This window comes from Ctenopharyngodon idella, chromosome 7 (assembly GCF_019924925.1).
Source record: "Ctenopharyngodon idella isolate HZGC_01 chromosome 7, HZGC01, whole genome shotgun sequence".
Classification (NCBI taxonomy): Eukaryota; Metazoa; Chordata; class Actinopteri; order Cypriniformes; family Xenocyprididae; genus Ctenopharyngodon; species Ctenopharyngodon idella.
In genome coordinates, this window is record NC_067226.1 from 44483293 (window position 1) to 44507880 (window position 24588).

The 24588-nt window shown below is 37.8% G+C and overlaps 1 protein-coding gene across 4 annotated transcripts in view; it reads right to left on the reverse strand.

Moving 5' to 3' along the window:
• ano1a (anoctamin 1, calcium activated chloride channel a) overlaps positions 1–24588 on the reverse strand; it is a 56734-nt gene that overhangs the window by 2620 nt on the left and 29526 nt on the right. For 3 of the 4 annotated variants that reach the window (XM_051901688.1, XM_051901689.1, XM_051901686.1), the window contains exons 10-25: positions 24118–24182; positions 19185–19319; positions 15584–15744; positions 14058–14140; positions 13789–13800; positions 13150–13218; positions 10864–10938; positions 10303–10504; positions 10111–10222; positions 7110–7167; positions 6688–6788; positions 4399–4535; positions 3338–3490; positions 1287–1339; positions 194–378; positions 12–117 (exon numbers count right to left, since the gene is read on the reverse strand). In XM_051901688.1, the coding sequence (XP_051757648.1) occupies positions 12–117; positions 194–378; positions 1287–1339; positions 3338–3490; positions 4399–4535; positions 6688–6788; positions 7110–7167; positions 10111–10222; positions 10303–10504; positions 10864–10938; positions 13150–13218; positions 13789–13800; positions 14058–14140; positions 15584–15744; positions 19185–19319; positions 24118–24182 (1707 nt within the window). The remainder of the gene's footprint in view (positions 1–11; positions 118–193; positions 379–1286; positions 1340–3337; positions 3491–4398; positions 4536–6687; positions 6789–7109; positions 7168–10110; positions 10223–10302; positions 10505–10863; positions 10939–13149; positions 13219–13788; positions 13801–14057; positions 14141–15583; positions 15745–19184; positions 19320–24117; positions 24183–24588) is intronic. The other variant, XM_051901687.1, reaches the window with a different exon arrangement.

The window sequence follows — 24588 nt, forward strand, 5'->3', positions numbered from 1 at the left end:
TTCTGACTGACCTGAAAGACGATGACGAAAGCGAATCGAGCCGCCAGAATGGCCCAGAATTCTCTGGAGAACTCGTATGGCGTGTCAGACCATGGAGGGTCCCTATAATCTTTATACCTATGGATAGTGTAAACATTATGAATATAATATATACAGTCACACTATATACTATAGTGCAAAACAAACCAAGTACCTGCAGACGTCCACGCGGTATCCCAGGTGCAGAGGCTCCATGGGTTCAGTGCCAGGCTGGAAGTGACTAACATTGAAGTATGAGAGGGTGTGATTGACAAAGCCATGAAGAGTCCCGTCTGGACTGTACATGTACTGATAGACCAGGCGTGGGATGAAGTCAGAGGTGAATGAGATCACAAACGCCTAAAGAGTGACACAGGACGATTAGCGCACGCCAGACCTCGTTAATGCATTTGTTAGGGTGTTCTGGGTGTTTGCTAACTGGCTCTGTGTCTCTATATTCTGCTTCCTAGGCTGTGTCTGAAATCACCCCCTATACCCTTAAATAGGGCACTATTTGAGGGAGCAGCCATTTGTAGTGGTGTCTGAAACTGTAGTGGACGTTATCAACACTTATTCAATCCCATAATGCACTGCAATGCAACCAATGTACACTCAACAGCTAGAGAATACCCATAATACACTGTGAGGGTCGTGCTGAATGAATTCCCGCATCTGACCAGAAGATGGCGCCCGCAGCTAAATCATCCATCCATCCATTTTCCAAACCACTGGTTCAATGTGGCTACAGCGTAATATCATACAGATGTTAATTCCTTTTTAATTGATTATTAAATTGTTTAATTAAGGCTTATATTTGAGTTGAGTTCAAAATCCTTTCATTACTACTGGAGCTGCCAGTTTGCTAAGTTTGAAATTTATTATTTAACTGCAAGCACAAACTATGCAAAAGCAGGAGCTCAGTCCGAACTCACTCACTCGTTTTCATTCACTCCTTCAAGTGGACTATATTAGTGGAGTGATGTAGGGAATAGTGAATGAGGGTATAGAGGGCGATTTTGAACACAGCTCTAGTAATTTATCAAGTCCAATGGCTCCAATGGATTTCTTTTACCTGCTGAAAATCATAAGTCAGATCGTTTAGAAAAGTAATAACATAACTCTTGAGTAGGAGCAATACATGCCACTATGAATTACTTTCAGTGCTGAGCAGTATCAACTTAATTGTACAATATATAACAGGTTCATCACAGTACAGCAGGTGCAGCTCTTATTTGTTTCAGAACAAACACATGGAATTGAAAACCTACATTAACAATGACGGCCACTTTACTGAGTCCTCTGAGAAGAGTGTACCAGATTCCTTGAAGACAGAGAAACAGAAATAGAGACATAGATTTCACATATCATGTATTTTAAATATATAGTTATATTTACACCTGGCTAAGGCTGAATGTTATCCCTTAATCCTCATTAAAATACATAAATAAAACTCTCTCTCTCTTTATTTAAGTAAAATATAAGCTTAAATAAATCTTTAAAAAAAAATACTCTTAAATGAAAAAACAGGTTTCATGAGATTCAGCCGTAAAGACACGTATTACCACTAGGTGGTATATCAATACCTTTTAAAAAAACCTTTAGTGTATAACCATGTGCAGTTCAATCTTGCTTATAGTTGTAGATTTTGAACATAATTTCCCTTGTTAGCCTTGTTCACTGGGATTAAATGCAGTGTACTGCAATGAAAATGTGTTGTACTAAAGACAGTTAGGGAAGTCCAGTGAATATTTCTGTATAGATAAATCCCTTAAGATTTGGCTACAAAAATGGAACATTTTCATAATTACCCAGAAAATTAAAAAACAGTTCAATGGATGCACTTTTTTTGCTTTAAAATCGGGCCCCCCATTCACTCCCATTATAAAGCTTGGAAGAGCCAGGATATTTTTTAAATATAACTCCGATTGTGTTCGTCTGAAAGAAGATAGTCATATACACCTAGGATGGCTTGAGGGTGAGTAAATCATGGGATAATTTTCATTTTTGGGTGAACTATCCCTTTAAAGAGTGAATCATTGAATCATTCATTAAAACAATGCATTCACAACTGATACATTGGCTGCGTTTAACTCCACTTTTAGACATAAGGTGTGTCCCAATTGAGTACATGAGTACATGTATAAGTGCATAGTGTATAGTGCGTAATTTGGGACACAACTATACACACGCACACTTCCATTTTTGTAGCCAAATCTTAAGGGATCTGTCTATCTATACAGCACCTCCCCTCAGGGGAATCCCCACCTCCATTATTTGGACAGACCCTCAACCCCTCGATTTTGACAGAGGAAGCAAGTCTACTCATATGTACACTTCAGGCAGATCCATAGACCACAACGCAACACGATTGTGACATCACAACAGCAACTCACAGTGCTCATACTTAATTTACCCACAAGTAATCAAGGACTCATTTAAACCCATCGCAAGGGTTCCGGCAGTAGTAGGCACTCGTGCAAAGTAAGCAATGATGTACATCCGAGTGAACGGAGTGAAGTTAGTGAGGGAAGTGGATTTAAACACAGCCATTCAGGAACGAAGCAGGTGAGTGTCTGTATGAATGGGTCATTGAATCATTCACTCAACTGAATTGATTAACAACGCAGATTCATTTAGTAACAAAACACCTCTGTCGGTTGCTCTGAGATGCGCAACGTTGTTGGCGAGATAGCGCAAAAACATAATATTGTGTCTAGTGATTTGAGGGAGAGTGTTTGGTTAATCAGGCCAATAAGAGACTATTAACCACAACTCTCCCTTTTTTATTATACTAATGTGGCATTAAAAATGTCTTCTAATTTATAAAACTGATTCAAGATCAAATAAAAAAATACATAACCACTGGTTTGTGGGTTCACAGAGATGAAACAGTTATGACGTAACAAAGCCTCGTTTACTCAAATCACATGACTTTGGCAGTTTGAAACGCGTTCCGAACTACTGATTAGAAACAAATGATTTGTTAAGATTTAGAAGCTTCATGACGCGCATTTAAGCGCCTAAAATGTAAGTCACTTAATGTTAACTTCTTGTTCATTCAGCTGTTGTATAAAATCAATATCACATTAGCAGTTGTGCACTCTTGGTTGTGTGGAACTGTTTAACTATATCACAGGTTATAAATAGGTCCTATAAAAAGCTCAAACTGAGGCATTTTCTGCCTCCATCTCTTGAATTTTGGAGTATGCATATTTTGTAGTGTCTTATGTGTATAAATCAAACATATTTACATTACCATTGTATCATTGCCAAACAAACAAATAATGAATGCACTGGAAATCGTCGTGTAGATACTGACCAATGTCTTTTGCTCTTACAGCGATCGGTCTTCTCAGCTCCGTGACAAACTTTTTGGCATCAAGACGGATCTCGATGATGTTGTTCAGTAGAGCAAAGAGGGGAGCCAGCGGAAATGAGGCCACAAACAAGGTCACCATCCCAAACTGAATGACTAGATAAGAAAAAGAAACAAAAACAAAAACAAAAACATTCAGCTTCCACAGAAGGTTCCACTAAAGCAAAACTCACAGGATTATTTAGAATTACTGAGAACATCTTATTTTTATCAGACATAATGAAATAAATCAGATGTTGATATGCTGGGAAACTTGATCTTAAGAAGTTAAAAATCAAAAACAGAGTAATTCACAAGGACTAGTTTGGCTGATGCTCCTAAATGTTACCAGTTTAGGGTCTCAGGAGGAGTATGGGTAGTGCCACGCTCAAAGATGGAGGAATGGGACGGGAGAGGCAGTGAGTGATAGAAGTATGGATGGAGGATGGTAGGTGAGGGGGTGGGATGTTATTAATGAATTCAAGCCAGAACTAAAGCTCATAATCTCACACTGCTCTGCCAGCCCCCCTTTGGACCCATAATGCCTCTCTCTTAGCAGAAGTCCAGCCCACGCTGTAGCACAGATGAGGCGAGATAAGAGGAGGGGCCGGTAACACACCAACTCCACGTATAATACTGCAGATCCTTCACACAATGGATGTGCATTTACCCTGTTTACCATGCATGCTGTCTGGGGACTTGAATTACCCTCATATAATATTGCTTCGAACAGATGAGGTGTATAAATCTGTCTAATTGAGTTTAGACATTTCAATTAGTGTTTGTGTACAGTACGAATTTAATAATTCATAATCGGAAATTGTACTTTACTATACATTTTTAATGATGCCATGTTCCTGCATACTGTAAGTACAGAAAACAGAGCCAGATGGATAAGGAGAGAATACAAACAAATGTTTATACGTCTGTCTGTATGTGTATGTGTGTGTGTGTGTGTGTGTGTGTGTGTGTGTGTGTGTGTGTGTGTGTGTGTGTGTGTGGGCGCGTAGTGTGTAGTGACTCACTCATTTCCATGTACTCTGGGTTGAGTCCGACAAAGGGCCCAAGGAAGTGGTCCTTCTCGTGACGATGAAGCGTTTTGTTCAGCTCTTCCTGATGCTTTTTGTCTATCTTGCGTTGTCGGAGCATTTTCTTCAGTTTCCTGTGACACAGATACATTAATAATCACTGTGGATTTTGCTTGGTGAATTCAAGCATATTCATTACATGATGTGCTCATTTGCAGACCCTTATGAATGCTCACATCAGATTAAATTAGATCTCTGTGTTTTCCACCATTTTATTAATATATTCTGCATACAATTTGTGAAAAGTCTGTGGTTAGTATGAAAAGGAAATTTATACCTTTATTCAGCAAAGACGCATTAAACTGATTAATATTTGAGCACCAATAATAACTGATAATAACTAAGCAGCAAATCAGCATATTAGAATGATTTCTGAAGGATCATGTGACACTGAAGACTGGAGTAATGATGCTGAAAATTAGTTTTAAAATATATTAAAACAGAAAATTTATTTTAATTTCTAATAACATTTCACAATGTTACTGATTTTATTATATTTTAAATAAATGCAGCCTTGGTGAGCATAAGAATTTCCTTCCTTAAATTTTTTATAATCATTAAATATTAAAAATATATATATTTATGTTTGATATATTTATAATGTGAGCATAACTACACCTACAACTATATGATTTGATATGATTAAAGAGGGATATTTTTTTAAATCAGACTTTTACTGTTTTTTCTACTAAAATGTAAGAACAGTATTTAAATATTGACATTTGTATGCATTGATATAACAACAACATTTACTTACATTTTTGTACTAAAACATTTTAAAATATGAAAAATGGCAAATGAATATGCAAGTAGCTACACAGGAAGGGATCGCAAAACTTGTCTAATTACGTAGTCTTTACGAATCTTAGGCCCTGTTTCCACCTGGTATTAAGATGCGTTTTGGTCGATCGGATCACAAGTGGACAAGGAAGACACATTCTCATTTCCACCTGGTGTTTTAATCTGTCTCTTTTGTCCACTTTCGACCACTTCTGTCCCGATTTCTTCTAGGGGAAGGTCTATGGGCAGGTAAATGTATGGTTTTTTTTCAGATGTTTCGATCTAACGGACAAAATAAGCTCTCGTAATTTACATATGAACGCACCCGGAGATGACGGAAAAACATTCAGAGAGCAGCAGCTTTCGTTTCTGCTCTGACAGCCGCAAGACCACGCCGAACGAGGTGAGTGTGTGTTAGAAATCAGGAATGGTTAGAGAACATTGTGCTTGGTACGTTTTTCGTCTTCAAACCAAACTTGGGTCTTCAGCCAACAAAGATTAAATCCTATCTGGCTAGCACGCTTCCCATAATGTTTACGCAGTAGGTCAGTAGGCGGAGAGTAGACGTAGAGTAGACACATTTGACCACATGAGCCTTTACACTACGAAAGCAATCCGGTGGAATGCGTTTTCAACTACCTCTGGAAGTGGAGCTCAAAATGTTTTACACCCAGTCTACACCTGTATTTAGCGTCATCCACTTGTGATCCAATCGACTAAAACACATCTTAATACAAGGTGGAAACAGGGCCAAGTAAGAATCACAGGTTTTACATTGCCAGCAAAATAATTGTGACTATACTTACTATAGAAGGTTAAGACTTGACTAAGTCTTGTTAAGTTGTGATGTATGGGAAGTGAGAATCTCAACAGCCGTTCATAAGCACTTTTATTTATAGCACATCTTTAAGCCAAGCTTTTAAAAACTCATGGTGTAAACTGCAGTCTCTGGAATCCTGGACACCAATATTTTAAAGATTCATAAAAATGAATCACTGTTTGGCCAACTGAGATTTCGCTATGGAAATAAAGGTTAGGATCATGTTTTTGTTTTGGTAGTACAGCACACCATGAGTGTATATTAGCACAGTTTGCTATTTGCTTTTGGGATCTGAAGGAGTGTTTGGACTCAGAAATTGTGATGTGTTTACCATGTGATTTACCATGTGTTTCTTTCAGAAGCATTTGCATGAGATATACTGGATTGTAAGCCTATTTGCATTTGTCTGAAAGCAACATAAATGTATTTGCAAGCATGCCACAAAAAGGTCAGCAAGGTTTGTCAAGGTCTTCGCAATGCTCTGGTATGAAAAGTACAATTATTCCCTAAAGCAATCATGTCTAGAAAGGTACACCACACCTAAAAATGTACAGTGGAAATTGATCACATTGCTTTCGTCTCTGTGGGAATAATGACTACATGTTCTCTATGCTGTATGTACTCACGGAATGCCAATCTCAAACAGGTTATTCTGGATGAGCTGCTTGCCAAGCATGGTGATGCAGAGCTGAATGCACAATTCCATCAGACAGCCGGCATGGGCGCACTGCAGAGAGAGACTTCAGTCAGTTACTGTGGAGTTGACTGGCTACAAATTCTCGAATGCGTTAGTCACAAGGACTGAGGTAACTAGGACAATCTGTCAAGTTATTTTTCATATGATGAAGCAGTTACAAGACTCCAAGAATAGAGTATGGTTCAGAACGGATTTTGCTTATAAATACACATACATTTACACCAGTTGGTCAATAAGACTGGTCATTTATTTTCATTAAATTATTTCACAGTTTATGACTCCCCACTGTTGAAAACCACAAGGAATCAATGACACACACATAAATGAGGAAGTTGAAAACTAGATAAGTACCTCTTCCATCCGGTAAGACCCCATAACGTAGATATATTTGCCTGGGCGTCCAATGAGTCTGGAGGCATTGGACAGAGGAAGGTCAAGAGCTGAGTTTACCAGCCAATGCACAAATGCAAGTGGAGAATCACAAAACAGAGATTACACTAAAAGTACGCTAAAAGGGAAGTGGGGGGATTGTGGGGGGATAGAGCTCTGTTCCAAAACCTAGTGAGCAATATTATACTGGTCAGAAACCAATTCATAGAAATTCATGCTGTTTATTCCAGCAAGGACGATACCTAACTTTGGTCAAATTCTAAAACGGTGTTCACACTGACAGTTATATGTGATGACATAAATTTTCATTGAGTGATGGCGATTTCAGGTGACAGTCGTGTCAGCAACCATTAGTAGCGCGACAAAGTTGAGTGGAGCATGAGCACTGATAAGAAGCTGTGAATACCAAAAAGAGTGCAGACAGTTAAATACAGTGGAAGAGTATGAATGCTAAATAGAAACCAAGAATGCAGTGAGTCACGGTGAATGCACCATAAAAGAGCATCAAAATGATTTGTCAATACAAGTCTGCAGTAGTAAATGTATAATTAATACATTGTTTCTATTGTTTAGAGCATTACATTAATAGAAATGAATTTGTACTGTAGGGCGGTAACAGTCCTGCAGTATTTTTGTTTCAGCCTTTGACAATATATGCATTGTATTGCTAATCCAAAAGGCGTACTCCTGTTTTTACTTAATTACTGATAACTCACACACTCTAAAGACCGTTACACAACAAGCCGACATAAAAGTACAAGCAGCGCCGAAAGTCAACTGTGTTGTCGCCTTGTGTCGGCTGCGTCTCGGCTAAAAAGCTGCGCTTGAACACATCACAAAGACTATTGGCGACTGTCAACTAGCCTGGTGTAAGGAAATAACTTTCTATATCAGCAGGTATCAATAGTCTATATTCATATTTCAAAAAGGGAAACCGAAACAGGACTGCAGATACACAAACCGTAAACAAAGCAGCGCCTGCTTACCATTTCGAATACCATTCATGCTGATCACTTTCTTTCTTCTATGCAGCTCATGTTGTTATGAAAATATTTGCATTGGAATGCTCAGGTAAGATGGCATAAAATTAGAACAGCCTTCTGTCTGTACTGTCTTGACTTGTTTGCTCGCTTTCATTACTTTCACTTTTATTCTCATACACTGACTCGTTCGCTAAGCTGAACAGGCAATTAGAGATCTCTCTCAGACCGACGGATGCCGATTCAATATGCTCGATCGGCCAAAAAGCCTCCGACGGGATCCGACTAGTGCTGACGGTGTGGAACGGGCCAACGGTGGCCGACAGCCAACAGTTGGCTTGGTGTGTTAAGAGTCCTAACAATCCTTAACATGTGAAGCCCTCCTTGTTTGAAGAAATAACTTGTGTAATGACCTGCATGTGTACCTGTGCAACTGAGCTTAAGAACAAGGACTCTAACAAGGCACTTATTTCTACCTTCATTCCTCTTTTATGTGTTGTGCATTGTAAACTTCCCTTCAGAAGCAAGAGACAATGGCTCTTTTTTGGCACTTCCTCATCAACTATAGAAATGCAAGTCAGGAGTAAACAAATCAGACAGATTTTAATAATCCTTTAAATTTCATGCAATTACTATGACACAGTAATTCTATAGTTTGTTATATATCATCCTCTACATCAGCTGGGGAACTTTTTAGAAGAGCTGGATGTTCTATTATTCACTTCCCCTGAAGATGGCAGCCTAATTGTGGTTCTTGGTTATACAGTCTAAGCTTGTTTAACCACACCATCTCACCAACTTACAAATCAGGAAACCTATTGGGCCTCATTTACACAAGTAACTGTCCCACAGATAATGGCCCTTGTTACTCCATTGCACATTTGTGATTTCCACCTTGCTGCACACTCTTCACCGGTTTTCTTCCAACATAACCTCCACTCCCTCTTACCCACTAATCTTTTTTTCTATACTCGCCCACCTCTCTTCACCCTGCTAAAAGCTCCTCCTCTCTTATGTAAATAATGCATTTACATCCACTCGAACATCTTGTCTAGACAGCATCTGTCCTCCCTCCTTCATGCCCGTTTGCACAAAACGCCCACTAACCCCTGGACATCAGATGTTCTTCGTGAAACCAAACTCAAGAGAGAAAATGGCACCAATCAAAGGTTTCTAGTGAAATGAGAAGCATAATTCACTGATCTCTTTCTGCCAATTTAAAAGCAGACGCTCAAAAGGGGAAATTAATCGTAGACCTCTCTGCCACTGAAGCCCTGCGGCTGGCAAAAGATGCCTCTAAGATCAATTGTTCTGCTGGATCTGTCTGCAAATGTAAATCACCAGATCCCACTACTTATAAGGTATCTTGGAAGGGAGCAGCATCTAAATCACATCAACTATCCATGGGGGTACCCCAGGGTTCAGTGCTTGGCCCCTTCCCCTTTTCGTTATACATAATCACTGTGATCTATCATCCACACACATGGACAATTCCTTGTCAGGGCTGTTGTCATCTCTAGACTGGACTACTGAAATGCTCTTGCAATGCTCCATCCTTCCTTCATGCATGACTAAACCTCTACAAATGATTCAGAGTGTGTTGACATGGAGACTACCCATGCCGCCACCCTGGTCGCTATCAGTTTAACCAGTATTTGCGTGCTGTGAAATTTTTATGGTTTTTAGTTAGTTTAGTTTATCTCAGCAACATGTTAACATCAAAATCTCTCATGTTCTTTAAGTGAGGACCACTATTTGTAGGAAGTTGCTGTCTATACGGAATTCCAAATCAGTCACCTCTATTTCGTTTAGGATACTGCCTTAGAGGGCAGCTGTCTATGTAGGCAGTAGACAGCAGGGCAGCTCACCAGGTTATGCAACAGAGCTTGTCGTTCTAACAAAGGGAATCCTATTGCAGACTTGTTAATAACTAATAGTTTGCGTTCAGTTTCAGAGTGACTGCTTGGTACCAATGCTCTTACCTGCCTCTGAAGAACGCCAGGTACACAATAGGGGTAAATGCATTTGCAAACTTCAGTATGAATGTCTTGAAGATCAGCCTCTCCTCAAAACTTTTGTCCGTTTTTGGCACCTCTTAAGGGTTGAAAACAACAGGACGTACTGTAACTATAGCTTTTTGCAATACAGCTGACAAGCTAAATGTCTTGACGTACCCATAATAGTGAGCCAACGTGCAATTGCTCCATAGACCTCATCCATGATGATGATGATAATAAGGTTGATGACAGCCCCAGTGGTTTTAACGGTGGCCCGTATATTAGAGCGGAAAGTGGGAGTGGAACTCATGTGCAGGGCAGTCATGATGGAGACCCTGTATAGCACCACACCAAACACGATGGCCAAGGTCACAAAGATCTGCAATGAATACACAAATACACACAATAAGAAAAGTGACTTTAATCATAATCTAATGATTTACTGACACCAATTGGATGCAGGATCATGCAAATGCCAATGTTGTTGGTTACAACGCCAAATACCCTCACAGATGTAAGTCACCATGAAAATGTCTGATAATAGGGGGCTTAATGAGATAAAGTGAGTTGTATTTGGCTGTTCATGTGATTCCAATGTGAGGGCCACCCATATATAAAATAAATTGACTGGTTGATGAACAAAAAGTACTTTAACAGCTAAATAAGTATAGCATGAGCATGCTAAAGAATACAGCATTACACCACAATAAATCTAATAAATGAACAATCAGGTCTTACCAAAAAAACCATCATGACGATAATGGTCATGTAAGCTGGTATTCTGTCTGTGCATGTCAGCTTCACATTTCCTGTCTAGAAGAAGACATGAATTGTCAAATTTGAAAAACATAAAAACATACACCCTAATACATACATCTAGCAACAGGAGCAAAAATCAGATGTGTAGACTCCAGCCTCCAGCATGCTTTGGCATCAGAAGGGGCAGATAGGGTCAAACCAAGCAGAGCAAATACAAGCCCTTGGACATGCCTTACAGCTGTGCTGTCACATAACATTTCAGTATACTGCAACTAGGTCAACATCTACTAAGCGTAATACCCAATAATCCAGACATCCTTATGACAGCAAGGATGGCATGCATAAGTCTACAGACAAAAATATTGCAAGAGCAGCACTGCCTGTGCTGTGCCAGGCACAAATAAAGGCACTTTTTTTTAATCAGCATATGGTCTGGTGGTTCACATTGTACATTATTCTAGCCAAGAACTACCCACTTGGACAAGAGGCCTACTGATCAACATGTAAAATGACAAACTATATATACACACACACACACACACACACACACAGTTGGTCTTATATGGGCCATTCTACAGAATTGGTGTAAACTACTGTCCCACAACCAAAAAACACATTTAAAAATCATTTAAGTATTCAAATCTTAGATGTTTACTAAGATCTTTCCATTTTCTATTGAAACCCACAATAATATTTAAAATATCAGTCAGTTTAATATATATAAAATCATCATTTATTTGGTACTTTCAATAGGGAGGTTGCTGTCCCAAACCCTCACCCCTAAATTTCAACTTATGAAAATAATATTGAAATAAAACTTTTTCCATTGTTTTTAAAAATATCTTTTTGATTTTTTAAAAAAAAGTGAAAATAAAAATAGATATTTATTTTATATTTTCTTTGTAAATCATGAAACTTTATGTAAAAAAAACATTTTCATGTCACTACCGAAACAGTGTATGTTTTAGTCCATTGGTTGAGACTGATTTTAAGCACACTTCTACATTTTTGATCAGGAAATACTCCTGTGTCCCTCTCTCTCATATCCTCTCTTATATAGTAGATAGGTACCATCATTTTGAGCTAATGTGCTCAAAAGTCTGAAAATCTGTGTAACTTTAAGGAACGTCACTACCAAATACCTTTTTTTCTGGAATTAAGCACACTTTTTTGGGTGTTATTCCAAAACATTTAGTTTTTATGTGTGTGCAACTGTTCAGAACTGTGCTAGGTAGCCGATTAGCATCTTTGAGCTAGGCTCAAAAGTATATAAAATTGTCACTACCGAAACAGCTACGACCAAAACATGTGGTAAAGTTTCGGTTGTGACATCATTGGGTTTTTTTGGGTGTTATTTGAGAAAATTTTGTTTTTGTGTTTGTACGACTGTTCAAAACTGTTCTAGCTAACCATGTGCTGTTTAGCATCTTTGAGCTAGGCTCAGAAGTATCTAAAATTGTCACTACCAAAACAGTCATGTTTCAATTGTGACATCATTTTAGTAAAGCTATGCAAATCATTAGTATTTTAGTATGTTTTAGTCACTACCAAAACATTACAGTCAATACCGAAAATGTGCAGTCACTACCGAAACATGGGATGTTTTGTCAAAAATAAAGTATATTGAATTATCAGCTAAGATGTTATGATAGTGTTTGATTCAATGTATATTCAAACTAGGGCTGCACGATTTATCGCGATAAAATCGCACGCGATTTGGCAAAGGCTGCGATTATTTAATGCGCAGCTTGTCAGAACTTTACCGCTCTGTGATGTAAACAAAATCTTAATAGGTTAATATAACCTTTGTTAATAAATTATTTATCATTGTGATTCGGTAGTGACAAATTTGGGGAGAAGGAAAAATATTCCAAAACTTTCTGAAAATACAATACGAGAATTATCTGCACAATTACTAGAAATGTGTACCTTATACAATTTTACTGTATTATACAATTTGCATGCATAAAAAATTGTGGAAAAAGACACATTTTTTTCCAAGATGTTTCCAACTCTGACTTTGAACCAATTCTTTAGAATGGCCCATATATGTATATACACAAGACCAAACTGTGCCTTTGTGACAAGTTTGTGGACACATGTGAAAATTGCTGTTTTATGGTGGAGATACAAACCACCCTGACTCCCAGAAATTGTGTGAAGCCAGCCAATCAGATTATAGCTTGGATTTTTTAGAAAGTTAATGCCATTTCTATTTGCAATATGCATCAGTAAATGGTCATCTGTAGATTCATAAAGACCTACCTTTGGAGATTGCTCTTTCTTCAAGGACTTCTTCATGACACGGAACTCATACTCTGCTCTAGGATGACTCTGGGAAAACAGAGAAAGCAATTCACAACACATACAGGACTTAAACCAGTTAAAAATGTTTTAAAAAAAAAACAGCGGAAAGAGATAACTGGTTATGGAGCCAAAAGCAGCCATGTGCATGATCGGTGAACAGAACAGAAATTCTGGTAATAGCCACACATTGACGTTCAGTGAAAGTATATTCCTTAAAACCAAAAGCTCTCAGCACCACGAAAAAACATATTCCTTTCCACATTCAGCAGCTTTAGGTTTTATTAGTTCCTCCTCATTTTATCCACATAAACAGTGGCAAGCCCAGAAAGACTGTGACTGCCGAAAGGAAAGTGAGCAGCTTTTGACCTGTAAGGCCGGAGGAAGAGAGAACAGGAATCTCCCAGACCTCCACAACAACAGACCGATAGATAGAATACAGTAAGTGCTGGTGAAAAACTTTACACAAGCAAGAATGTGACGACAATGCTTGAAGACGACTTTTAAGATAATATGAAGAATTTGTTAGTACTAAAATGCAACTGTAAGGTTAGGAAAGAAATAAATTCAGTTAATACTGTGAATGAACCAATTCCAAACCTTTTGTTTCCCCTATACAAAACAGGACAAAAAAAAAAAAAAAAAAAAAACAGTGAAAAAACAGTTGATTTTATGGCACTGAATCAATACAAAAAAACAGACATCTTTAATTCTTTACACCCAAGCCTCAGGATAATACAAGTCAATACAAGCAAATAATAGAGCACGCCTACAATACATACATAAACCCACATAATTATGTTATCAACATGTACATCACTGTCTTATATTGACAGTTTTCTTGGTCAACATGGGCGTGCGTGACTAACCTCTGTGTCTTCAAAGCCGGTCATGTCCCAGATGTAATTTAGCCTCATTTGCCTTCTCTTCCAGTGCTCCATAAACATGGTGGCTGTGTGACACAGAGAGGTAACCTTCACCAACAAACCCACATTTATAAATACAGATCGGCTCACCGCTGATCAGGGTGGTTTGTCAGTTAATGTAGCTTAAGTCTTTTTGTTTTTAAATCCAGGCTCGCCCTCTTCTTATCGATAGCATTAGGTTGTAAACACTTTTTTGGAAACTGTATTTTAGTGGAGTTTTCACACTTGGTTTGTTTTAAGGGTCTGAGTCCGGTTTATGATTTTAGCTAATGTGTGAATGCTCCCAACAACCTCAGACTAGTTTAAAGAGAACTAAACCGAAACCATCTCAGGAAGTCGTCTGAGTACAGTTCACTTTAGGTCAGTGTGAATGAAAAGTGGACTGACATATCGAGAAAGAAAAAACAAAACTAAAGTGAGCCAAAAAGAGATCCACTTTCAGGACCAGCGACAGTATGAATGCAAAAAGAACTGGGTTCTCTTTTCACTTGATTCACTTTCTTGTTCACTTAAAAAGTTTTGAATCTTTTAACCCTCTGGTTTTTGTTTTGGTTTTTTAGAATTTTTTACTTCATCAGAATGGGATGAAACTTGGTAAAGGTTTTGGCACTTGCTATGTGAACACACACACACACAAAAAAATCATGGACATGATTCAAAAAGGTTAAATGGTCCCGAAAAATTTCGTCACACTTGTACTCCTCGTGGTCAAAAATGACGCCTTTGGAAATGAATGGGAAATGAATTTTATCTAGTGGAAACGTTCGGTACTGCATCCAAACAAAATCTTACTGTAAGCTCATTTTTCGAGATATCAACCTCAAATTTATGTTTAGATTTATGGCTTTGATTTTCTCAAAGTTATAGAATAAAACATGTTTTGAAAAATATATATTTAATATAAAAATGTCAATTAGTATTTCTTATGCATTTTTCATAACAATAAACTTAAACTTCTATAACTTTTAAATTCACTTTTTTCACATCAGCAATAATCTGCCAGGTGTCTTCTTTAAAAAGAGACCAAACCAGACCAAAAAGTCTGTACTTCAAAGCATTCAAGATCTTATGACATTTTAAGTTGGAAATTTCATTTTCATTTTTTGTACCATAAATTCCCCTAAAAATACAAATTATTATCAAAATTCAGTAATTTGTGGACTCAAGAGGACTCAAGTAGCTTTGTCAAAGGGTGTCATTTTTCATATTAAAGCCTGTAACTGCAGGGGATCAAAACAGGAAAGGCAAATTTAGGGCTTTTGCTACAAAAACCAGCTTTTTAAAAAGCTAAGCCTCTGAGTGGGGATGAATGAGTACGGGGGAATTAAAGAGACGTGTAAAACCAGGGCACAAATCTCTTCCAACATTTGCCAGATCAAGTCTGCCCTCAATATGTACAGACATAACAGTTGGTGTACAGCAGCAACAAAGCGTGCGGGTGAAAATGAAAGGAGAATAGAGCTGCTGACCCCATAGTGCCATAAAGATGGCGAAGAAGACGGTGGCCGCATTGTCGAACAGGTGGCTGGCCCTGGCTGTGCCGCAAGCCGTGACCAGTTTCCAGTAGCTGCAGGCTCGGTCACACATTGGGCACATGGTGATGTTGTTTCTCTCGTCGCAGATCTCCATGCTGAGTGAACAATAAAAAAAAATAAAAAAAACCTGATTTCAGAAATGCATCACATCATAATGTCTCTCTGAAAAGCTATTATTAAATTTAGGCTGCACTGTATTTTTTTTATGTCTAAAAGAAAAAAGCATTATTCTACATTTTCTTCAGCTCAGAAGTGAGCTGCCTTGATGTCAAAATAGGCAGCTACTTTGGCTAACTCTATTTTCTAAGGCAGTATCCTAAACAAAATCACTTATATGAAGCGTTGTATAAAAACAGCAACTGTTTGCACTGTATAAATAGTGATCTTCACATTAAGTGCATGGACACTCAATTGATTCCAATAGAGTTTGGCTTCTGCATGTTGCTATGCTAACTACATCATACTCTAGCAATCTTAAAATACTACAGTAGTGGCCAAAAGTTATGTCCGGCCTAGGAAAATGGTCATTTTCACCCTTTATTATTAAATATTATTAAAACTTTAAGATTTTGTAAGCAGTAAGTATTTGTGATGATAACACAATGAAACGTGCCAAATTGTGAGGACATCATTTTTGGCCAGGCTGTCATACAAAGAAATTATGAACACCTGCAAAAACAAGAGAGAACCAACACAATATTAATAACTGATTATGCTGTAATCAATGTATGCTTTTTTATGTGAGCCTTTTTGTTTTTCTATGCATTTTTTTGCATAGTAAAATAAAAACTGTAGCTGTAGTTTGCCTTAATTGCAAACAATTTTGTCAGATCAATACCTTAACCAAGTTTAGTGTTTTGTTCTTCCCTCATATTTAAAATAAATGAATTATATATTAATTATAATTATTAAAAATAAATAAAAAATGTTATATACACCGATCAGGCATAACATTATGACCACCTTCCTAATATTGTGTTGGTCCCCCTTTTGTTGCCAAAACAGCCCTGACCCGTCGAGGCATGGACTCCACTAGACCCCTGAAGGTGTGCTGTGGTATCTGACACCAAGATGTTAGCAGCAGATCCTTTAAGTCCTGTAAGTTGCGAGGTGGAGCCTCCATGGATCGGACTTGTTTGTTCAGCACATCCCACAGATGCTCGATTGGATTGAGATCTGGGGAATTTGGAGGCCAAGTCAACACCTCAAACTCGTTGTTGTGCTCCTCAAACCATTCCTGAACCATTTTTGCTTTGTGGCAGGACGCATTATCCTGCTGAAAGAGGCCACAGATACCAGGGAATACCGTTTCACTGAAAGGGTGTACATGGTCTGCAACAATGCTTAGGTAGGTGGTACATGTCAAAGTAACATCCACATAGATGGCAGGACCCAAGGTTTCCCAGCAAAACATTGCCCAAATCATCACACTGCCTCCGCCGGCTTGCCTTCTTCCCATAGTGCATCCTGGTGCCATGTGTTCCCCAGGTAAGCGACGCACACGCACCCGGCCATCCACGTGATGTAAAAGAAAATGTGATTCATCAGACCAGGCCACCTTCTTCCATTGCTCCGTGGTCCAGTTCTGATGCTCACGTGCCCACTGTTGGCTCTTTCGGCGGTGGAGAGGGGTCAGCATGGGCACCCTGACTGGTCTGCGGCTATGCAGCCCCAAACAGAACAAACTGTGATTCACTGTGTATTCTGACACCTTTCTATCAGAACCAGCATTAACTTCTTCAGCAATTTGAGCTACAGTAGCTCATCTGTTGGATCGGACCACACGGGCCAGCCTTCGCTCCCCGCGTGCATCAATGAGCCTTGGCCGCCCATGACCCTGTCGCCGGTTCACCACTGTTCCTTCCTTGGACACTTTTGATAGATACTGACCACTGCAGACCGGGAACACCCCACAAGAGCTGCAGTTTTGGAGATGCTCTGACCCAGTCGTCTAGCCATCACAATTTGGCCCTTGTCAAACTCGCTCAAATCCTTACGCTTGCCCACTTTTCCTGCTTCTAACACATCAACTTTGAGGACAAAATGTTCTTGCTGCCTAATACATCCCACCCACTAACAGGTGCCGTGATGAAGAGATAATCAGTGTTATTCACTTCACCTGTCAGTGGACATAATGTTATACCTGATCGGTGTACATTCCTCATATTTTGGTGATTTAATCGAACTTGTAGGGTCATTAAAAACAAATATTCCCTCTGGACATTACTTTTGGTCATCACTGTATCTTGGGTAAATATTTTTGGCTCATAAGCAGATAATTATGATAATATAATATGAGAATGTCTAAATAACAACTAAAACATTAAAAACTAAAAATCAATCATTTTAAATGCTAAAAGTGATATTTGATTAGATAATTTAATTACAGCATTATTAGTGCTGGGTACATTACTTATTAAATTGTAATCAGTTACTGATTACAAATTACATGACAAAAATTGTAGCTAATAGTTAGTAGTTTAATACTGACCTAACTTATTCATTTAAAATCTCAGGGGGTAAATATTAGGTCAAAGAGGTTGTAAATGTGAAATGATGTGAGTTTGTACATTTTAATGTGTTTGAAAGATAAAACCCTTAATAATTATTGTGTTCGTCAGGAGCTTATTAGATATGCAATGTTGCAATATTAAGAAAACACTTCTTAAAAGTGAAATGATTTCTGTAAATCCAGTGATCAAATGCTGTGGGTCTCAGTGGCTGGTCTGTGTGTGCAATTCCACAAACCTGGAAGACTTTATGAACATATATAAGCAGTAGGCTTTTTTTTTAGAAAGATAAAAAATAAATAGTAGGGAGAATCAATAAATTATGAATAATTTACTGCCACTGTGAGAATAACATGTAATCATGATGTAATCAAAAAATGTATCTGATCTGAAAAATTTGTCTGGTTACAAGTATTTTAAAACTTAATATAATCTAATTACACTGTTTTGTACAGCCGTAATGCTTAAAATTCTGCTTAGGTAGGCATTGCACTAGGTTCTGGAACAGCTTGTTTGCAGCATTGGCGTCTGTGGAATTAATGAATGTCGCTGTGAGACAGCCAGCGAACACTGAGTCACTCTCATTATACACTATATTACAGTCCATTACAGTCGCACCATTTCAAGCCCACTCTAAACTCCCTAATTACCACGCACTTCAACATCCATCCGTTTTTCCTTGCAAAGTGCAGCAGTGACTACTTTCGTAAATGGCTAGGCATATTCTTCGTTAAAAATCTTCCCACAAAGTTCAAAGCCATTGCAAAAGAGTACATATTGTCATTGTTGGGACTTGTATACCTAGGAGTGTGAGACAGTGGAATGTGTCTGAACTCTATGACACAGATAAGAATGTGTCAATCAAAATTTTATGAAACACAAACTAATTCTACGTAATTAAACAGTAATAAGCAAAAAATGTATGTGCAAAGCTGTCAGCGGTTTAGGGAGGAGTCACATGCTAGTTAGCGTAAGTGTACAAAAACAATCCAAATAAACCATCACAAAAATTTTATAAAGTTGACCTGGGGATATTGTCGTCCACAGTGGCACAGCCGTACAGGAACACGATAACACCCACAACCGCTGCTGGGATTAGCATCTGAGTATACACACCCAGCCAGGCAAAGTACAGGCCCACTTTCTCACCAAAATACTTCCTAAGAGAGACATAAAGAAGAGCAAAAGAAGTGAAAATTACTAGTAAACATCAGAAAGAATACATCCTCTTCTTAAGCCTAAATGCACTCTCAGCCTTGAACCGATGGCTGAATGTCTGATGCATAAGGCACACAAAATAGAAAACACTTCGGGAGTTGTAAAGTCGTCATCTGATTGGTTGAATTCTACAGGATGTCGTGTTCTTTAACGGTCTGCCTGGAAGCAAAGCCATCGTGACGCCAAACCAACTCACTGAAGAAGAAAGCCACTGTGTTTACAACTGTGACAATGAGCGCTTATCGGGATCAGCTAAAGGCTGGATTTTCAAAAGTTTGTGAAGTTCATGGTATAGACTCTTTAAAAGACATTCAAGAGTTTATTTAATAAGAGCACAACTTTCTTCAATGAATGATTTATTGGGTGCACACCGGTCTATTATTGTATGAACTGTAATTGGTTATTTTAATTGTCAGTCAGATGGGTTCTTGGGCAGTCCTTGGCCAATGAAAGCTGCTATGGAGTCCAGACCTTCTGCTGTTAGTCTGAAGGTCTGGCTACGCAAGACTAACCTAAATGTTAATGGATTGTTACAGCATATCAGAGGCGAGCGGTGACTTTTTTAACCCGGTATGCTGGGTGGTGCGTCATGTAAAAAATGTGGCCGAAGCAGTTACGTTCAATGGGTTTTATAGCTAATAAGCGAGACGCTCGCATTCTCTCTAGACAGTGTTAGTTTACTCAGTTGCTTACTCATGACGCATAGCAACACAGCGAAAAGTATTTCTAATATGTTGGACCTTTTATTGAGAGTAGCCTACATTTACCTGTTGAGACGTGCCTTCACAAGCACCTGTAAGAGCTTTTGTGATGTTTGAGTCGAAGGAGGCGCAACATGCGAAAAGTTCGTTTGCAAAATATTCTGTATTTTTGTATTCCGCTAGTGTCACAGAAACGACATACTTCACCTTTGAAACGCATCAGTTTAGGACACAGATCTAAATTAGACACGACAAATAAGAAACACCATGGCGTCAATTTAAATGTATGCCAGAAGAACTTTTTAAATTAATAATTAAAATTAAGTAGCCTATATAATTAGTATTAGCAGCCCATTATAAATCAAAGTAAAATGTAATTATAATAAATATAAGTAGCCTCTAATAAATAAAAATATCAGTATTCTTTAAAAAATAAGTTAAAATTATGCAAACTGATGACTTTAAGAAACGCACAGACTACCGATTAACATCCTCTGATAGTTACAGAAGGACTGTCTTAAACAATTTATAAGTTTTCATAAAAAAATCCCTATGGAGAAAATGAAATACTATGAAAATAGTTTTAGTTATGATTTTTTCCCCATGTGGTTTAACCTAGTAGTTAGTTTTGTATAAAATACAATGTGATTTTCAGTGATCGAGATCTCATTTTTCCCTCTTGGGTGAGCGATCCGCTCACAGTTTATCCTGCTTATGTAATCCACCATAGGCCAGCAAACCAATGAGAACGCGGGACAATGATGACGCTCCATAACAAAAGCATGAAGGCGCAAAAGCTGCTGTAGATCAGCTTACCCGGAAGTCTCCGTAACTGGCAGATTTAAAGAAAATTACCGTCGTTTGGCAAATAAATAAATTACGGACAGTTACATACAAATTACCAACCATGTAGGCTTTATGGTACACCTCAAACAAGAGATTTAATAGTAATTTATAATGTTAATATTAATTGCCGAGTCCACAAATGGCTTGGGTATGCAGAGCATTCGCACCTTATATGGACCGCACGCCACTGCAGCATATACATATACATACATACACACACATATATATATATATATATATATATATATTATACACACACACACACACATATATATACGCACACATTAGGGACTTCAGATTTTTTTAAGTCAACATTTTTGTGATTAAAGTCACCTTGTGCACAGCTATGGACCTTATTCAGAGCTGCGCCTTGACAAGTATGAAAGCGAGGCTGTGAGGGATAGACTGTGTTTTCAATGGCATAAAGCTGTATAAAGCTCCTAGATCACTTATAATTTTCCAGAGCTCATGTTGTCTGGAGTTTTTTTGTCTACAAATTAAAAAAAAAAAAAACTGCTTAAAGTACTTGATAAACATCACTGCAATACAGTTACTGCCTTTTAAATAAACCAACACGTAGCATATTAACAACTCTTGTAGGTCTTCTTCTGTACTGAAGCACAGGCTCTACTCTTCAGCACAATGGTGACCCACAAAACTCAACAGAAGCATTACTCAACAGATCCCTTAAGATCTCAGCAGAGGAGGCCTAAACAACAAAAACAGCACTACCAGCTTCACTTATTACTAACCAGATTATTTTCATACATGAACAAAAGTTCTTATTGAGAATTAACAGATGTATATGGATGATTTATTGAAAATAATTAAGTTTTATGTCACCATTATGGTGAACAGTGTTTGCTTTAGTTGGGCTCTTGACCTTGACTTTTAATATTAGTGTTTCTCTGGCTGCCGTAACTCAGTGTTTATAACACCGCTGTTATGGTGAAAAAAGCCAAGAGAAATACTGGGAATGATCTATTGGATCTGTACTGACGACATAATCATCAAATATCCACAGATTTCATCCTAAGTTTTGGGATGAAACTGATCAAAATTAAAGTAAATATTGTTTTATAAACGCTGAAACCATAGCAAGAGGCTGAGCACTGTTGAGATTATATATTTTTTTAAACATATTAGGCAAAAAACATTTTGAACTACTACCATGTGACACACAGAGGCATGCTGGGAGCCATCATAGTATAAAACTCATCCATGGCTCCCAGGATGCATTGCAGCATGAAGCATGTCACCACTGTTGTGATTTATACGTGTGTCTAGACATGGCAGTAGTTCAAAATGTTTTTTGTTTAAAATAGTTTAAAAAAAATATGATCTCAGCCTCTTTCTTAGTTTGTGTTTATAAAACAATATTTAATTGAGTTCAATGATAAGCCATACTTTTGATTAGTTATAAACCTTGGGATGAAACCTGTGGATATTTGATGATTATGTCATCAGTACAGATCCAATAGATCATTCCCAGTATTTCTCTTGGCTTTTTTTTAACCATAACGGCGGTGTTATAAACACTGAGTTACAGCAGCCAGAGAAACACTAATATTAAAAGTCAAGGTCAAGAGCCCAACTAAAGCAAACACTGTTCGCCATAATGGTGACATAAAACTTTATTATTTTCAATAAATCATCCATATACATCTGTTAATTCTCAATAAGAACTTTTGTCCACTTATGAAAATGATCTGGTTAGTAATAAGTGAACTTGGGTAAGCTGTATTTGTCGTTTAATCCTCCTCTGCTGAGATTTTAAGGGATCCGTTATTGTTTGATGTTCTGTTGGGATTTAAAAGGTTTCTGTTGAGTTTTGTGGGTCACCATTGTGTTGAAGAGAAGAGCCTGTTCTTCAGTCCAGAAGAAGACCTAGAAAATTTGTTAAAATGCTGCGTGTTGCTTTACGTAAAAGGAATTAACTGTATTACAGTGATTTTTTTAGTATGTTAAGTCGATTTTTTTTTTTTAATTCAGCTAAATTTCAAATATTAATAAAGTATTTGAACAGTATCTGCAGTTCAAAAATACAAATAAATTCAAGGTCCGACGCTTTTTGTTTTTCTTTGTATTAACTTACAACTTACAACATGCTTGAGAAATTTAAGGCAATCAAACAGGCAAAAGCTTGTTAGGAAAACTATTTTGTTTGAGTTCAGTTTACTTAAATCTTTAAGTTGAAAGTTAAAGTTGAACTTAGTACTCAACTTGTAAAATTGTTACCAATACTCAAGTTTTCCAAGTAACTTCTAGGTACCTTTACTAAGTGGTAGTAAGTTTTAACAACTCAAAATGATGAGATAATTTACTTGCTAAATTTAAGGCAATCGGTTTCCTAAAGTTTTCTAAGTAAACAATACTAAGAGATGCATGTCCATCCCTCACAGCCTCACTATCAGTCCTGTTAAAAATCAAAGATGGCGCTGCTGTGAATAAGGTCTATGGCATGTGACACAGCGCTGCCCACAAGGCTATTGCTCCTACATAACAGCTTATTTTTATCAGTTCTTTTGTCTTTGGGTCGTTATTTCTCTCACAGATTTCTGCTCATTCTAAATCAGACACAGATAAAGTAGCACAGTAAAGATTACATTTATTTGAATGCATTCATGAGAGAACGATTGCGTGTGTGAATTAATTCTACCTGGCATCATTTCATTGGTTCAGATCACTGTATCCAACAGTAAATTACAAATAAATGCGTTCTCCGAGAGCGCTCCACAAGATATGTTTGATTATACCATCTGAATGCTCAATATTGATCGGGTGAATGCACATTTTAATAAGCTTATTGTACACGCAAGCTAATTGCAGTGCATCTAAACTAATGCATTGTATTCACTGTATGTATTAATTGCATTTTAATGTATTTTTTTAATAAATTAATAGATCCAGACAAAAAAATTAGCGTCATGTCATTGACAGCATTCCCATAGGTCAATCACAATAATGATGTAAAAACACTCATTTTGGTCATTTCTTCAGACATCGCGCATCCTATGTGAAATGATGATAATTACAGTGTGTGTCCGTAAAACAAATCCTGTCTGAATAGGGCTTTTGACAATCTGACTCCTGATTAATGCATATCACTAGGATATTTCTAAAATCTCTTCTCTCACTTCATAATTCCCGGGCAAACCTGTCTCTGGCAGTGCATTCAGCGTCAGGATAATACCTGATCAGTCCGATGGGCTGGTACTTGTAGAATATACTGTAACTCGCCCACTCTTCATACAAGATCTGCAAAGACAGAACTGAAATTACATACATTCTGAAATAATGATACTGCACCATACATGCATGCGTGGCTGAAATACAGTGAGTGCACGTCTTAGAGGTTTAATGTAAAAATAATTGATCATTCCAGTGACAGCTGATGAAAAGGACAAATGAAGCCTCTCTACCATCATGTTAATAATTTCCGAATGTAATGACTTCCGATTAGTGCACCTGCAACAAACATTATGATATATGACAAATAACCTACTAATGACACATCCAACAGTGACACCAGTGGATAAAGTTTTAGAAGCAGAGAAGGTCTGTTTTGATTCCCTTTAGCTTTTTGCGGTTCATATGAGGTCTTAAAGGGTTAGTTCACCCAAAAATGAAAATTCTGTCATTAATTGCTCAACCTCATGTTGTT